At 44.0% G+C, this 18,372-nt stretch overlaps 1 protein-coding gene across 1 annotated transcript; it reads right to left on the minus strand.

The window, feature by feature from the left end:
• Positions 1-221: 221 nt before the first annotated feature.
• On the minus strand, positions 222-14,775 carry LOC124666913 (callose synthase 3-like). The gene is made up of 42 exons (XM_047204244.1): positions 14,529-14,775; positions 13,992-14,092; positions 13,689-13,813; positions 13,494-13,587; positions 13,205-13,315; positions 12,999-13,115; positions 12,785-12,877; positions 12,596-12,687; positions 12,341-12,467; positions 11,002-11,139; positions 10,838-10,914; positions 10,649-10,748; positions 9,998-10,120; positions 9,751-9,865; positions 8,948-9,282; positions 8,816-8,868; positions 8,673-8,733; positions 7,979-8,060; positions 7,812-7,861; positions 7,571-7,657; positions 7,261-7,386; positions 7,036-7,139; positions 6,870-6,954; positions 6,627-6,787; positions 6,422-6,545; positions 6,251-6,348; positions 5,668-5,803; positions 5,429-5,580; positions 5,197-5,306; positions 4,973-5,095; positions 4,763-4,831; positions 4,508-4,682; positions 3,847-3,991; positions 3,263-3,382; positions 3,070-3,188; positions 2,900-2,983; positions 2,477-2,589; positions 2,167-2,396; positions 1,289-2,083; positions 1,143-1,193; positions 798-983; positions 222-713 (listed from the first exon to the last, which is right to left on the minus strand). The coding sequence occupies exons 1-42, from the start codon at positions 14,758-14,760 to the stop codon at positions 465-467; spliced, it is 5,868 nt and encodes a 1,955-aa protein (XP_047060200.1). The 5' UTR covers positions 14,761-14,775; the 3' UTR covers positions 222-464.
• Positions 14,776-18,372: the final 3,597 nt, after the last annotated feature.

An 18,372-nucleotide genomic window follows, 5' to 3' on the forward strand; every position in this document is an offset into this window, starting at 1 on the left:
AGAACTGGAGTGAGTACTGCTTGTTGAGTACGCCATACTCCAGATGCTGTAACACTATGATTGAGTAATAAAAAAAAAAATTAGTTACCCCCACACAAAAAAAACTGTAAACCGTGCCCCATCTTCAGAGCTGGAGTTAGACGCTATCTTCTTCAGTGGTTTGACTAAACATGTTAAAAAATCCATCTAGTCTAGAAAACACAAGACACAACAAACTTTGCTGATGGAGAAAGGGTTAGTCAGCTGATGGAGCTACTGCGATTAATCAATCAGAATGGGCTACTGCCTTTCTCTGCTATCTCCAATTAATACAGATCATGATTCTCCACTGGAACCAGTGCCAGCAGTCATCGACAATACACATAATGCTCATACTCACTACAACCGGGGTTGCTACACAATATCACAACCGCTACAGTTGACATTCCTACTGCTACCACCGACTAATCCCTGTTCCAAGCCGATTACTCCTTGTTCCGAGCCGCCCGGTCCTTCTTGTGCCCACCAAGGATCCTGGAGATCTGCAGGCCCCTGCTAAACGCCTGGTTGAACAGCATCCGGGTCTGGAACTCCGACACGAATGGGAACCACGCCAGGAACGCAATCGGGGTGAAGAGCAGGAGCCCCATGATGATCTCATAGCCACGCGCCAGCGCCCGGATCGAGCCCCACAGCCCGACCTTCAGGATCGCCGACTTGCTGGCCTGCGCGACCTGTTGGTTCAAATATATGTGTTAAGACCACAGCAGTAGGGTGCAAAGAGATTCACCGAAAGTAGGAGGATCATGAGAGCTTACCAGGAGCAGGCCCCACCCTGTCGGCATGAAGGCGAGGATGCACACGAATATGTCCTGGACCGTCATGTGGGCGATAGCGATCAGGATTATCACAATGGTGATGAATGTGATGAATATCAGCCCCTTGATCAGCCGGAACACCAGCTGGAACTCCGCACTGAATTTCCGCCTCCCAACCGATACACCCTGTATTAAACGAGAATCAGTCTACAGTTTGAGCATGCCAAGTCTGTATAGCAGCTACACTGCTACAGGCTCCAACAAATAGCCTTTACATGTTACCGATGCATGGACAATCAAATTGAGGACTGAAGGTAAAATGAACGGGCAGTAGATCTTGTTTACCTTCATCACCAGCAAAATTACAAAGATAACAACCCACGACAAGCAATAAACCTGAAAAGGGCATTAAACAACGTTCGTGACGACAGTACAGACACAGCTCTGATCAGACCCACATCATGTAACACTGAAAGAGCTCAGCAAATTACCAGCACGCTCTTGGTGTGTGTGATCTTCAGATGATAAACAAGCCCATACTGGTAGATAAAGAAGCGTGCTGCGAGCACTATCTCTAGAATAGTGCCACGCTTTCCAGAATATTTAAGAGGCTCATGCTCCTTCTCCCACCACGACTCCCAGCTCTTCTCAGGTGACACACCGATACCCCCACGGTTGCTGATCCACTTGTTCCAGTCCGTCCAGTCATCCACAATCTTCTGCCACTCAAACCCAGAAGGGTTAAACAGAAACGGTGCAAAGAGCCAGGTGACAACCATAAACCACATGGAGAACGTGATGAAGATGTACGCAATCGCTCCTCGATACGACTGCCCGAAGATTTCAAACACGATAAGCAAAATCATCAGTTCAATGCCCTTGACAAAGTGGCTCCGTGAGTACAGCCGATAGTTCTCAGCGAACTTCGCATGGAATACCACGAATCCACGGCCAGTAGCTCTGTACTCTGCTCCTCCATGGAGCAGCGTCTTCCCGTAGTAGTGGGTTTTGGTCCCAAGAGAGAATGTGAAGAACACAGATGCTAACTGAAGCTGCATAAGCACAAAGTCGCTCAATGCAGTTCTGAATCCTCTCTCCAGACCAATTTCCATCATCATAGGGAGTGCCATCAGGAACCCAAGCTGCACAAAGGACTGTGAAGCAAGAGCGACCTGGAGAGGATCGTTGCGTTTAAACTTTCTTCCAGTGGATAGTGCTTCATCAAGGCCACTAAGGACGAGATACAGGCGCCCATAGAGGAATACATACACAGTCCATACCGTAATCTGGAAAGGTAACAGAAAAACTGGAAAGGTTAGATTTAACCAATGGCTGAACAAAGTAAGAAAGTCCAGGGCGAAGACAGTACCATTGTGCTGAAGTAAAAGCCAATGGTAGTATAGTAGCATGACAGCATTCTGAAGAAATCAAAACGATGTCCAAGTCGGTAGATGTCACGGCTCAGTGTTTGTTCCCCATTACCATATGCTATTTTCGCCTCAAATAGTGAAATTTGATTGAGACCAACATCTCTTCCCTTGCCAACTTGCATGTACTCATGATGTGTAACGTTTCCTTCACGCAAAGTTGAATTGAATCCTGTCATAGAAAAAACGGTCTTAGGCTATTAGCATAATATTTTTAGAAACCATACAGCTAACAAAGATTTGATAGCATACCAGCAAATATGTCCTCACTAAGATTGATAATCTTAGATGCTTTGCTTACACCACCCCTTGTGAGGTGGAAAAGACGATCAAAGATATCAGGGTGACCATAATGAAATCGAACCCTGCAAATAATGTTCAGGGAAACAAATCACGAAGAGGCGTTCTTTAAAATTTCTTCAGGAAAAAAGTATCAAGTTAGTAGTGAACAGTTATGCTGACCCAAGACACAAACCCAAGCAGCCTACTCAGCTGAATAAACAAAACCAAGCACTTAATTGAAAATTACAATGAAGTTTCATTAATTCCAGAATTAATAACTTCTGAATTCGTAGAAAGGAACATACAAAAAATGAGTAAATGGAAGTATTGAACTTATGAATGTCATGAACTATATCATGATTTGAGTCATATATCCATAAAATGCTGAGTTACCTCAAAGGATTGGCAAGTACACGTTGTCCGATTGTCACAAAACTCGTTTCTTGGTTCGACATGAACCAAGCAAGAGAAGAAACACTACAAAAGCAAGCATGAGATTATAAGGCTACAGGTCACAAAATGATGATATTTTAAAGGGTGAAAGGCCAGTCAGTAACATATACCTGCCAGTGAATATGTGTTCTCTTACACCAAGTATTGATGGATACCTCACACCATCGTGTTTCTTTGTAAACTCTTGCAGCAGATTTCTCATTTTCAGAGTCTCTTCCATATAATGCTCCTGTTGTGGAAGCACGACATAACTAAATGGGCCAAAAAATACTAGCAGGATAAGAACAACCAATGATGCATTACCTGATTCATGTCTATAGTTTGCAGGCCTTCCCCCCGAGTAAAAATTATCGCATGGTTCTGATTTTCTGGTTTTCCTTCACCCAACATAGCATTACCTGGAAGTTTTATCCTGTATATGTCCTACACAGCAAATGATGATGCAAGGTAAATAAGTTGATATCATTTGGCACCACTGAGGTAAGAAAATGCACCCCTTCCATATAGGGACATTTATTGTGCATCTACTACATACTTAAGCATACCATGGATGTAAAAATATAATAGCTGGTTCCTTAGATTCTTTCTTCTGTGTACTACATTTTTTTAGAAACATTCAAACATTGCAGCATGGTTAATCCACTCAATGAACCTACAGCGACCTAACATACATAGGTATTTATAACCTCACACGACATATGCCATGAAAATTCACCTACACGAGCCAAAAATAGAAAAAAAATGTTTGGATGGATGCAATTCTATAACGAGTATCTGAGTATTACAGACTAACAGAACAATTATGAAGGAACTAAGTGGTTAGAAACATATACAGAATGATTGTCTTAGGAATAATCAACATTGAATTAAAGGCCATTTCATGGTACCTGATCGAGTTTCTGACCAGGATCATCAGGCTTGGTTACAGCTGCCTTCACCAACGCTGAGTAGTAAACCTTTTCTATCTTCTTGCTCCTATCTTTGCTTGGCTCTTCAACTTCATCAATATAGGCAACCCGAAGTGATGGATAACTGAAAAATAAAGTTTGCTTTTCAATCAGCGATGAAGTGCAGAGTTTGGATACCATTATACTCATAGAATGTAGTGCAATATAATCAATATTGACAAAACTAAGAATGAAAATATTAAGTTGTATCATAGAATACCAGTGCTAGCATGTCAAAATTAGATTAGGACATAGCAGCATACAAAAAGATATCTTGTATACAGTCATGGAAAACGGACAATTTTCTACATGTATAAGAAGTAAGAAGTTGCAAAATGTAGGTGTAATACTTGTGTACTGAGACAATCCTGCAACCTAACACAATTTTCTACTGTTTGACTACATATCATAATCCATTTTCTGTGTGGAGTACTTCGCAATAAATTATGCCAGTTGAGACGCGCCAGAGAAAATAATTAGAGGACATCCAACTATTTAGGATGAATTCAAGAAGTGAGGAGATGATATCCCAATGAAATGATTGAAAGGAAAATTTATAATAATAGTCTCTGCAGAGCTTTATTCTTGAATCAGTACTTACGTTGTCATGAGTCTCAGAATATCCTGGGCACGAGGATCACTAGACCGTTTCTGGATACCATATTGCTGGCATGATACAACATATGTAAACTTCATGTCAGCTATAGCTTTGCATTGAGTCAATAATGGTGATTCATCAGATAATATGTCTGCAGCTCTGAAGCCTTCCATAAGATCTGAGGAAAGCAGGAAAACCAGTTAACATCTGCGTTCAGAATCACTGAATAAGTATACAAGCACAGTTACGTAGAAATACCATCCTCTCTGGCCATATCAAGAAAAGACTGAAGCACCAAAGCTTGTCTGTAGTACATCATGCCTCTTACTGTAAGGTTGTACAAAAATTATTAAAGCAGACAAAATACCAAACAAGAATCATGCACAGTAATATTTTTTCCAGTTCTAAGAGAAATATTTTTCGTCAGGGAAATATAGCACCTATGACAGGTGAGGCAAAGGGGGATACCAGTTCTCGTCAAAGTTTGGCCCCTATACGATGCCCAAAGGCGAAGCTCATCTTCTTGTTCAGTCTCACGGAGTTCCTCTTCACCCTTGCATTGAACCCTTTCAAGGAAATTTTTCCATTCATCTGCAAAAGAGAGGAGAGGCAAGCATGAGTTTGATGTTCAGAAGACCAGATTACTAGTTCTTGTTCAGAAGAGGGAATTCTTTTGACATTCATGGATCTACCAGGGTAGATTTTTTGCAGGTAGAAAAGGATAGAAACCCCATCCTCGTTCTGGTCTTCTAGTGCTTGTGAAGAGAAAAGAACGTCTTCTTTGTAGTAAGGAGTCAAGACACTGCAGTACACAAGTTGTTCCATCAATGGGCGCCAAGTCAAAAGCTAACCCAGATACAGTACACAATGAATCAACAAGCATAGTACAATACATAATAAATTTTAGAGAGAAGAAACACTTACGAGAAGGGCAGCATGTGCCTCACTTTTGGAGCACGTGGCATATCCATAAAAAGGGAATTAGCAAAGAAAGATATCCTCCTTCTAGCATCCAGGTTTGTAGGAACATCCATAGCAGATTCCTTCACTGTGAGCAGAAGGTGAAGCCTTTTTATCTGAAACAAAGAACATGAGCACGAATCTTAGAAGCTTGGCTTTAATATCGAGTGTTCAAACAAACAAAAAATAATAAGAAACATAACCTTCTCGTGCCATGAATGTGATGCCTTTACAGGAAATTCAATAGCTTTAGTGAACAATTGTTCCTGTTCCTGTTGATCAAGTGGTGTAATTCCTTCATGTTTCCTGTTACTTCCACCGTGGACCGTTTCCAGTAGCCTGATCAAGAGTTACCAATACATATAAGTAATGAAAAAACAACAAAAAGAACAACCAAGAATCTAAAGCATGTGATTTCCAAAGAAATCGGTTCAACAACCTGGCATGTGGCTGATGGTAAATCATGCATAGAAAGTGAACTATTGCAAGTAAGGTACGGACAAATCTATTAACTGGGAAGAATATACACCGTACAGGAAGTGAGCACTCACTAAGGTCTAAGGGTAATATGTGCTGATGAGCCAGTTGCTTGCACATGTGTGCAGCATGTGTACGTGTGCGCAACACCTTGCTCTCTATATGGAAAGAAGGGCATTCTGCTAATTTTTAAAGTATAATGATACTTAGGCCTTTCACACACTGAGTTGTGTGTGCAATACCCTATACTCTATAATATAGAGGTCATGCTGCTAGTTTGTACAGTAGAATGATAGTAAGGTCTCTCACCCACTGAGTTGTTCATCCATTATATCCCTAGTAACCACCTCGAGCATATCCTGGAACAAAATGATGACCTGACCCCGGTCTTCTTTGTTATTCTTTTGCTGCACGGAAAGAATAAGAATTAGGTGACATACAAATTCATCATGAGCTGAACCATGATCACTAATTCTATACCAGTATGGCAAGCAGCTCGATAAACTTCTTGCTCAGGGTAGGTAGATTACTCATGTTCAGCTCCTTTATCAGGGTTTCTTCTGCTATATGATCATCCACCACTTTAAAAATCTTTTCTATGAATCTGAAATATATGTCAAGAAGTTTGTTCAGAATAAAGAAGTCAATATTGAATCACATTTAAGAATGACAATGTAGAACATACTCTCTTTCCCTTAGACCAAGAACTAAAGCATATATGATGTTTTTGAATGAAGCATAGCATTCCTTGATAGCATAAGTAAAATATGGATCCGACTTCATCCTTTTCATTAGATCACGATCTTTTCCTCCACTGTCTGCTGCCATATCCAATGCTATTGGAATCTGAAATACAGTTAAGGAAATAAAATGAAACCATGGCACAATTCACCAAAATAACAAGCAGGAGTTGAATGAGAATATGTACCTTGCTAGCGAGCAGGAAAGGTGGCCATTGGATTATATCCATTTCACGATCTTTGCAGTATGGAACAAGTAACAAGTCCTTCTCCCTGACCAAAAGACAACAAACAGATCAGTAAAAGTTCAAAGGAAGGCATTCAAAATGTAAGGGTAGACATCAGATGCCACACCTATTATCTATCAAGTCTTCCTCGCGGAAGCTTGTGATAATTAGATTCCAAATCTGAGCAAATCTTGCAGCTATTTTCTCTTCTTCTTTGCCATCCTCGGGTTTCTAAAGTAACTTAAGCATGTCAGATGAGAGCATAGAAAAAATTAAGACACTGCTTTCTCATGGCAGAATATCTACACCTAATGTTGTCTCACATAAGATGTCCAAATCAAGAAATATATACCTGAGAAGGTTTACTGGAGAAAGCAGAGCGGAATCCTCTCCTCTTTGACTCATTTGGAATCAAGTGATCGTTGAAAGCCTCGGGCAAAGATTCGAAGCGAGATCTTAGCATTCCTAGGGTCCGTATCTGTTTTAGTGAAACCAACAGCATATTATGTAAGCTACTTTGTTCCCTTGTACAATAATCCACACAGGAGCACAATTGGATACAGAAATATGGGTTTAGCTAAGAACAGTTTCACATACTGATGCAGACCTAAAAGGACAAAGCTATTGAACAATGAAGTAGGATATTGGTCGGTTTTACTAACCTCACCAAGACGACGACATGCCCCATAGATACCACCAACTAACGTTGAGAAAATTGCATACCATATTTGGGTATCCATGAAATAGACCTGACCATTAAACCAGGGAGAGTCAAAATAGGAAGAACAACTTGTTCTGTTCTATTACCTCCATTCCAAAATATAAGCCTTTAAGAAAGCGGCTTATATTTTTGAATGGAGGTAGTAATTTCTAAGCAATGAAGAGGACAGACAGAATACATACAAGAATGATAGGAGCCCAAAGTGCAATGACAACACCAATATTGTTCTTTGCTGCAGATAAAAACAAATTAAGGACATGTTAAAAAAGATTTTTAAAAACAGCATTTTGAGGGAGAGGAAACATGTGGAGATGCCACTCAGGAGAGAGAGAGAGAGAGAGAGAGAGACCATGTGGGAAAAACTCATGCCACTGAAACGTTGTTATTGGTGTCTTCATTATATCTTTTGTTGGTTGCACAAGTGGCTTGATCTGCAGGTCACGCATATGAACAACCAATTTACTCCATAATACAAGCAAGAGTTCATCTACGAGCAATGGGGAACGATACAGGTTTCTTTTCCTAGCCCCAAAAACTTTAAAAGGATAAAATTTCCCTTCTAATGGCTAGCTATAGTTCGATAACATGTATAGAGTTTAATCACTTATGGACATGCAGGGACCTAAACATGCAGTCGCTTATTTAAGTTTATGTTGCTCTTATTTAAGTTTATATTGCTCTTGGACATGCATAGTTTTGACCTAAGTATGTCACTTGTGGACATGCAGGGACCTAAACATGCAGTCACTTATTTAAATTTATCTTGCTCTTGGACATGCATAGTTTTGACCTATGTATGTCACTTGTGCAAGATCTAAATGCCCCAAGCTCACGGAATTGCAGTGCAATTTTCTTTGCAAATACACGCCATGTCAAAACTAAGTTATGATGATCTCCTTTAATTGTGAGTTCTATACTATTGACCTTAGGAGTTGGGTTTATGTAATTGCCAAAACATCTCACATATTCCACTCTAAGAATGCAGAAATATACTCAGATGCCATGTCTAGCAAAATGTTGATGAAATCAGTTACGAATAATACCTCCACGTAGAAGCTCACTACCAATTTTGTGGCCAAAAGAAGGACCCAGAACATTGAATACCTAGAAAAGCAACAATGCTTAGAAAGAGAATGTGCAAAGCTAATAGAGAAAAGGTAACAGGTGCTTAGATGGGCAAACGTACTTGAAAAGGGAGAATGCGCCTTCATGCATTCCTCTGCCGACAAATAAGCGAGGCTGTAGAATGTTTTACAATTTAGCATAAAAAGGGTGTCAAGAATCAATAGTTTCAATATAACTGCCAAGGGATAATTACCTGCGACCACCACATAATGAAAGTTATGACTTTAAGATTCGATCTCTCAAGAGCTCTCCTCAGGACAGGAAAAAGGAATAATGTGGCTGCCAGCATATTTGGTGCCAAGTATATCACAACAGCCAAACCGAATAACGATGACTGCTTCTGCCCATCACCGAACCAACCTTTGATTGTTCTAGCAACACCACCAGGATTCTCCAAGGCGTATGCATAAGTTACTGGTAAAACTACAACCCAAGCAGCTCCTGATAGTAATTTTAATATATACCGAAGTTTAACAGCGAAAGACATGCTGTTTCTCGCTTTCCAGCTCAAGACAATGTCCAGAATTGCTGCATCAAAATACAATTATTAAACCTAACCAGTGATAAATAATGTCTAATTTGTACGAAAAATATTAGATCCTGAACAACCACCATGCTCCTCCGATTTCATGCTATGAATATTATGTTGAGGAAAATAAAATCAAACTGAACAGGAGTACTTTCATCAAGCTTTGTTACAGGATATAGATCATGCACTTGATACTTTGGCTGCGATACCACTGCCTGTAGATCAGCAAAAGCTCATAATGTGCAGAACTTATGCTAGATTTAGGGTAAATGGCGAAGATAACCATTCAAACTATCAAAATTACTATCATGCGTAACCCTCACCCTATTGGTGGTTTTGCAATCTGATAAGTAAGGTGAGGTGTACATAACAGAGGGAGCTAACAAAAAAAAGACTAATGTGCATACAACCAATAATACTGGGAGGTGGGTGGGGGGAGGTGTATTATTGGAGTATTGCCAACATACCTTGACCAAATTTCATTACTGCAGCTGTTATGAATATGCTCAAAACCTGTTTGAACACTCCTGCATCGAAGACATCACTTGGTGTGCCACCATTCCAAGCAATTATGACCATGGCCTGAGTAGAAGAGATTCAAGAGAAACAGATAAAAATAAATTCATACCACCATATGTGGATGAGGAAACAAATAACACCAAAAGTGTAATTGCAAGAACAGGCCCAAGACAAAGGTGGGAAATCATAAGAAACCTGTAAAGATAAAATTAAGAAGCTCCACATCCTGTCAAAGCTACGAAAAATGTGCCAAAATGACCGTATCTCAACAAAGTTGACTTTTCCCATCCATTGGTCACTACCAGCTGGTATGTTCTCCTGGAATAGAACAAGAAATATAAATAACAAAAAAGACCGAAGAAATAAACTTAAACTTTTATTTGACTTTATTGCAAGGAAAATCTATAAATAACTTTTAACTAACAGAAGTTTTTTCTCTAAACTCGTCTGAAGACTACCAAAACACATAACCCAGCAAAATTGTCTCAGTTGTGCTGCATAAAAAAATACCTACCCCTGCACTCAACTTTCAATCATTTGGATGGGGACAGATTTAACAGAAGCTTATCATAGGCCCAGAATCTTTGGAGGTTGGAAAAAATAGAGAAGGGTTATAAACAGGTAGCTTAAATCTACCATCATACTCATTGTTGCACAATAAAAAAAAAGTATCATCTCATGAACAAAACTATGCGGTATGGTATCAACTATCAAATGTTCTGTTTCTCTATCAAACGTTAAATGCATGCATGTTTCCCAAATTACACTATTGAGTTGTTTATTTGAATGTTAGTAGAGGTACTTGATCTCTATGTAAGTAAGCTACATCCATATCAGTGGACTTACTCCACTCATTTGATCACGAGGAGCAAGAGCAAAGTTCGGAGTCTTGAAGAAATCAGCATCAGCTCTCATAGGCCATCCTAGTCGGAAACAATCTCTTGACCTGATAAGCAATGTAAAAAAAATGCATGGGTTTCCAAAAAGAACTGGCTCAAAATATTGTAAGAAAATATCAAATTACGTTGTATTTACCAAAAGTACTCATTGAGATCATCATAATTTCTCCAATGTGAGTGTTTTGATTTTATTGTCTTGCTCCGTTCAGCTTCCTATGTAGAAATTCCAAGGGATATAAGTTGAATGTGCTTGAAACTAATACTTAAAGAAGGCTTAAAATGAAAATGAAGAAACCTTACCATCTCTATAATTTTGTAAATTGGAGTGACAACTAACTTAAGGAAGGCTTCGTCTGCACCACCATAGGCTGGTTTAACATTTTCACCAGTCGTTGGGCTCACATTTCCAGCCAACATACCGTATAATTCAAAAGCCATCTGCAACGAAATAAAAGAAAAGGCACTAACATCACTTGCCACAAATCATTTCTTCACAAGAGCTAAGGTCTACACCTACAGCAATGTTTATCTTCTTTTACCTATCATGTCAATGAACACGTCACGGTCGTTAAAAGATGAGGAAGTGCGACACAGCAATAAAATCATCTTTGCCAGCAAAGAAATACTCCCTCTGTCCCAAATTAACTTGCTCAACTTTGTCTAGATACGGAAGTAAATAGACGCATTTTAGTTATAGATACATCCGTATCTAGAAAAAGTTGAGGAAGTTATTTTTGGGATGGAAGGAGTATAATGTATTAAATGCAACATTTCGCCCATTTACAATGGCCCAACATACTAAAAGGCACGCCTAAAAGAAACGGGAATGTGCAAAAATAGGGATTGTTTGAGAACTTTCTTGCTTAGTGTGTACCGGATTACCTTGGAAAGAACTAATATATGCTATCATGTAAACAAATGTTTGATGCTTTAGTGCTTAGAACATGCATAATGCGGCCAAGGTGTCAAGGACTGTTCACCTCGACAGTCTTAGCTAGTGGCTACTGAATAATCAGTGGAGCCATGCACGTAGAAGCCACACTTTACCTAATGCTGTACTGACATAGTTTGTAGGTAAACTACGGTTTGATGAGAGAGAGAGAGAGAGAGAGAGAGAGAGAGAGACAGACAGACAGACAGAAACAGAGAGATTGCTTGTTTTAATTGTAAGTTTTGCGGGTAAGTCTTTATGCCTAAGATAAGTCACACCCAACAAATACTTTCCCATACACGGAAGTGAATGGAATGTGACTCCTCACAAGATGCCAACCGATTTGTGCAGGTTAGATTTAGATAAGATGTATTTCATTTGAGCCCAAGCTTGTCCTACCAAATATTCATGGTTTTGCTTACCCATGAGTTGGCTAATGTTGGGATGAAAAATATAATATAGTGCATTGGCATGTCGCAACCATCCAAACAAATACCAAACTTTTCGCCATGACCAAAAAATTGGTGGGTACATTTCGGCAACAATAAAAAACTACACAGATAGTTTTACTATCATTTGCATCAATATTGTTGTAACCAGAAAACCAGATTGAGACACTGTACTCCTTTAAGAGTTAAAAACTCAGTTCGCTGGACCATTATACAGATCACATGTTAGTTAGACAAACAAGAAAAGAATTGGCCATACATGGTGATAGATGTAGCAAAGACACTCTGGCATGAATCTCAAATTGGCCGCCTCGCCCCAGATGAGTAGATAAAGGCCCATGTAGAGAAGCTTACGTTGTTGTACTTCTTGTTGAATAGTCGGCAGCCTAGAAAAATAAGGATCAACTAATTAGTGAATCAAAGTACCATGAAGAGCTTATAACTGCAGGCCTGGGTTAGATTCACATAATCATGACTAACATCTAAAATTTACACTGAAGATCGAACATCATACCATAAGCTGCTTTTGCGGCCAAGGTACTTGCACCATCTCTTGTAGTTTTTAAAGAGCTTCTTCATAACTATATCCAGCGCATGATCATCTAACTGAAAATATTACCAAAAGGAAGTGAGTAAACAAAATCATTACACAAGGATTCATGTGCACACACCTCTCGCACGTGTATTTTGCGAAAGCCAATACCTTTGGTTGTTGCTCAGGTTTGGAAAGCTGCCTTATATGCACGTTGGCAAGCAAGAGTATGAGATGTTCTCTTTGATTGGATACATTATCTTTCTGCAAAGGTGGTGGATGAAGTGAGAGAACATGTATCAGCAGTGGTGGATTTTTTGTTGAGGCCAGAGCTCACAAACAGGTCATCAACATGAATACTTCTGATATGAAAGTGGTGGGTAACCTGAAAGCCAAACATAGCTTGCAGCCAATCAAGAAGATCTGCATTCGCCTTCTTTTCATGGTCCTTGGGCCATGGCAGACCCCTTGTGTTACGAAGAGCATAAAAAGCAACTTGTATCTACATATAAGAATCAAACATGGCATGAGTCAGTATTGTTATCATATCAACGTCTCTCCAAAGTATGGCAGGAAGATCAGGATGGGAACCTCAGGATATTGCATAACAGCCTGATGCGCGCTGTCAGGATCGAGCGGGAGGATATTGAAAGGGAGATAGAGCTTTTTCTTCTCCTCGACTAATTTATTAGTTTCCTCAATCTGCAACAATTACAACGGGGAAATTAATTTGACAGATAAGAATGGCAGTTAATTTTGTTGTTGTTGTTGTTGAGGAAACAGAAGAGAACAGAACAATTGCAGTGCGACAAAAGAAACAAAATGCTGAACAAGCTAAGAATCCAGCATAGGATAGGAGCAGCACAGAAGTAGGGCTCACCGATTGATCAAGTTCTATCTTCTGCGAAACATTGACGGCCTTGAGGACCTCAAACAAGACGGCTGCAGTCTGGTACGCCTTTGTGAGCTGAGCGCTGAGCGAGCAAGCAAATTAAACGGGTGAGGCTGAGGCAAGATACAAGTCAGCAGCAGCAGCAGCATGTGGACACATAGAAGAAAGAAAGGTTGCGCTCACCGGTCAGCTTTATCAGCGGCGTTCTGAAGCGCCTGGATGTACTTCTTGTAGTAGTGCTGGTAGAAGCTCTGCATTTCGCGCGCATCGCTCTGCTTCACCCGTCCCTTCAACGTGGGGTCGTTTTCCTGAGGAAGCAGATAGCTAAAAGGTCAAGGATCCATTTAGTATGTCAGTTAGATGCTGTGCAATTAATCGTCCAGTTGTTATTAAGGTAAAACAGCTTATATGAACTAATTCAAGCTACAACAGGACGTTGTAGCTACGGTAACGCCTTTTCCATCGCGCGGCACACAACGTACGTACCCTTTCGAGCCTCTGCAGGAGGGCGGTCTTGAACTGGCGAACTCCGCGTCCGCTGGAGGTGGGGTCGAGGCGATGCGCCTTCTCGAAGGCGTAGAAGCGACCTGCAAAACGACATTGTTGGGTGGGGCAGCAGAGCAAGTAGGATAGTACTAGTAGTTTGTGGGGCTAGGGAATTACGGCGACTCCATCCGAATTAGTTAAGTATACTATTAGTGGCAGTAAGAAAGATACTAGGCTGTTGTAGGGTATGTAGGGAATTATGGTCGCTCCAAATTAGTAAACTATTATTAGTGTGGGTAGTACAAGTAGTTTGTAGGGCATCTAGGGGTTTATTTTTGAGATCAAGGGGATCTAGGGAATTATGGTCACTCCAGATTAGTTAACTACTATATGATGATAGTCCTAGTACTCAGTCGCTCATGTGCGTCGTCGTCGTCCGGTGGAGTAGACAGTAGAGTATAATAGTACAGTGCTAGTTGCCTTGGTAAGTAGCAGCAGTAAACAAAAGAGGAAGAGTGGAGAAGGAAGGAAGCATACATAGGTAGGCGACGCGCGGGTTGCTCCCCTCGACCTCGTTGGCGACCCGGAGGATGGGCGCGATCTCGACGAGCGAGGAGGGTACGACCTCGCTGTCGAAGATGGAGGACTCGCCGAGGTTCCCCGCGGTCTGGGTGCGCAGGATCCTCCTCCCGCCGCCGGGGGCCGGGGAGGCGGAGGCGTCCCCGCTCCCGCCGCCAGGGCCCGTCCGCCTCCCGGACGACGACGCCATGCGGTGCTGCTGCTGCTTCTGCTTCTAGGTGCAGCCCGAGGGTTGGTGGAGTAGCATGCCAATGGCGGCCGGGGAGACGGTGGGCGGGGCGAGGTCCGGCGGTGGCGAAACCCTAGATCGACTGGATTTGGTTGGGGATGGGAGTGATGGTGGTGGGTGCAGCAGTGAAGAGCAGAGCAGGAGCGAGCGAGCGAGCTGATCGATAATTCCGGCTCCGCTGCTTTACTCACTTTTACTTTTGGAAAATGATCTGATTCCCCCGGGGGATGAGGCGCTAGCAACCTCCTGATCGCGCGTCGTTCGATCGACCGCATCGTGCGGATAAAAAGACTCCCACGTCCTCTCCTCTAGCGGGTCCCACGTGAACCAACCTCCACCACAACTTGACGAGAAAAACGTGTGGACCGCAGCTGCCTTATCTCTACTCCCTCGTTCCTCACCACAGCCTGCTCCCCGCCACCAGCACGCCATGGCTCCCCGCCGCCGGCCAGCACGCCATGGCTCCGCGCTGCCGCGCCGCCGAGCGAAGGAGGCCGGCCAGGGAGCCTCTCTTATGAGCTCCGGCCGCGTGCCCCCCCCCCCCACGCGCGCCGCCGCCTCCCTCGTGCGTTCGCCGCCTGCGGGTATGGAGGTGCAGCGCTGGCTATGGCGCGAGGAGGAGGCTGCGGGGGAGCGGCGACGCGAGGCCGGGAGCGGGGAGCGGAGGGCCGCGGCCGGCGAGGGAGCTGAGGCGGAACCCCCTGGCGAGGGAGCTGAGACCGGAGCTCGCCCACCTCGCCGCGTGGAAGTCGCCGCCCTTCTCCGCGTCCATGCCGTGGGGAGGTCCGACCTCACTGCGCAGCTCCGGCCGTCCCCGACTCCGTCCGATGTCGGTGACACCTAGCGGCGCCCCGCGTGTGCCGCTCCTTCCTCGACCATCTCCCCGCCGGTGGTGTGGCGAGGTGCTGCCAGGGGTAGGCCGGTGTTGCTACCGGCGGTGCATGGTGGTGCTGCAATAGTGCACGCTGCTGACAAGGTGGCACGACAGTGCTACAAGCCGGGGCGGAAGGAGTTTTGCTAACAAGGTGGTACTCCTCTGATTCTTCAGGAGTTTTTGCTGCCTTAGGCTTGCGTTGTCGCTACCTGCGGATACCGGTTTTGCTATCTGAGGTCTTCGGCATTGCTACCGGGGGAGGGAAAAATTTTGCTACCGGCGGAGGCCTACTTTGCTACCCTAGGCATAGGGCGTTGCTACTAGCGGCTTTTGGTTTTGCTATCTTGGGCGGGTGGAGTTGCTGCAAGCCTGCAACCTCAGATGGCGCTGTTGTCGGCTACAGGCTACAGGTGAGGTCTTCGTTGATGTCTTACAGGATTTGCAACATATGAATAAACAAATTTGCTACAATTTTTTTGCGGTTTTGCTACATGTGCACAATATGTTTGCTATGGGGTCTATGGCGAGATGTCCGGTGAGTTCTCCGGCGAGTTCCCCCTTGATGTCTCCGATGATATCTTTTTTCGCTACAATAGCATATTTTGTTTGCTACAAGCTTTCCGGCGAGGTCTCCGGCGAGTCTCCGGTGGTGTGTCCGGCGAGCTCAGCCTTTTTTGTTTTATTTTGTGGGTGAACCGTTTCTGCTACACTCGAAGAGAAATCGAGATTTTTTGCTACCCAAGAAGAAAAGCGACACGCTGTCACCATGTGACCGCGGCTGGAAATCAAATCCCCCGGGGGACGCCCAGCACTATCCTTTACTTTTCGCACCTAACTGACGGCTCACGGAACGGAAACGGGGAAGAAACGGGTGAGACCAAGCTTTTTGAATCCTCACCATTTTTTTTTCCATTATTAGCAGACGACCTGACTACTGCTGCTGTCACTACGGACTTTGCTCTTGGTCGTCCCACTTGTCACCCTACCGGGATTATGTTAAGCTGATGAGGATACGGCCACTGTCGGCTTTCCTGCTAAATGCTTTGTCCGGTAGTACTACTCTACTAAACTCCCTTTGGTTATTGCGTGGCTATATCTGGCTGGCTGGTGGCGGTGCCTACCAACCAGGCTTGCTTTGGCTTTCCCAAGTTTTGGTTGGACGTGTTCACATTCCAAAATCTACTGTATATTTATTTATTTAACCCACCCCTACTATCTCTTCTCTCTCTCGCCCTGCTTGCTTTCGCCGGCCTCCTCTTCCTCGCCACCCAGATAACAAGCTCGTTCCAGTTTCGCCGCCGCCACCGACGAGAGCCCGACAAGAGTAATAAACTTAGGGTTGGGAGGTGCAAGGTGCGGAGGACTTAGGGTTTGGGGGTGCAGCTCGTCCGCGCTGCGGAAGAAAGGGGTACCGGGCATAACGGGGTGTATTTATTCCTATTGTATCTCCCCATTCTATCTTTTTTTGTTCGACATGGACACGTCTAACCATGTCCATCCACCTATACTTTTACCCATGGTTTCAATCTCGTGGTGCGTCATCAGTGGCCATGGTCATGAGACCGTTGACACTACATCACATGCATTTATACGCTATTAGTAATTTTTTGTGTGTGTGTGTTTTTTTAGGACCCAAACAAAAGCCGAAAGGTATACGGGATTTACAAATCAAGGTTGAACATGGATCCCGGGCCGTGAGATCGCAAGCCCGGGGAGGAAAAAAGAGAAGTAACATGCACTAAGAGCATCTCCACCAGCGCTCCCCCATAGCGGCCCCGATAGCGATTTCGGGGCCGGAAGCGAAAATAGCCTCGCACCGGCGCGCCCCAAACGGCGCCGGCGATTTTTCGAGCCTAATAGAAGCGCCGGTAACCCCGTGCCAGCCCCTTGTCCAAGGGCGTGAAACGGGCGCGCCGGCGCCTCGCGAGGCTGAAAATTTTGGGCGTGGGAGCCGCCTGTCAGCCACACATCCCAAAAGTCGATGCCAGCGGGGAGTCGGCACATTCAATTTTAACCTAACCGTCGCCTACCTCGCGACGGGAGTTATTGGGGCGCAGCGGCGGTGCAGTTTCCGCAGACGTGCAACGAACCGTCCCGTCGCGCATTGCTCTTCGTGCCGGCGTTAATGAGCGCCACCGCTCCACCGCCTCCCTTCGGCCTATAAAAAGGGCCGCCTCTCATCGTCCCTCTCACACACAAACCCTAGCGCCTCTCTCCCCAACCCTAGCCGCCACCATCTGAAGAGACGACGCCATGTCTGGTCGAGGCCGAGGTCGCGGCCGTGGTCGTGATCGTGGCCGCGGCAGAGCTGCACGCTCGTGTTGAGGATTCGTAGCATAGAAAACAAAAAATTTCCTATCGCAAGAACGAAGAACAAGCCAAGATCCAATCAAGAAGATGGTAGCAACGAGGTGAAGATCAACATACCCTTGAAGATCGCAAAGCGTTAACGAGATCAGATCTCGTGGTGGATGTAGACGATCACTTGCCGCTTGCAAAAGCGCGTAGAAGATCTTGACGGTGCCACGAACGGCAGCACCTCCGTACTTCGGTCACACGTTCGGTGTTGATGACGACGTCCTCCTCCCCGTTCCGGCCGGGCAGCGGAAGTAGTAGATCCTCCTCGGAATCCCGACAAGCACGACGGCGTGGTGGCGGTGGTGGTGGAGATCTCCCGGCAGGGCTTGCGCCCAGAGCGC

Source organism: Lolium rigidum, chromosome 6, assembly GCF_022539505.1.
Source record: "Lolium rigidum isolate FL_2022 chromosome 6, APGP_CSIRO_Lrig_0.1, whole genome shotgun sequence".
NCBI classification, from domain to species: Eukaryota; Viridiplantae; Streptophyta; class Magnoliopsida; order Poales; family Poaceae; genus Lolium; species Lolium rigidum.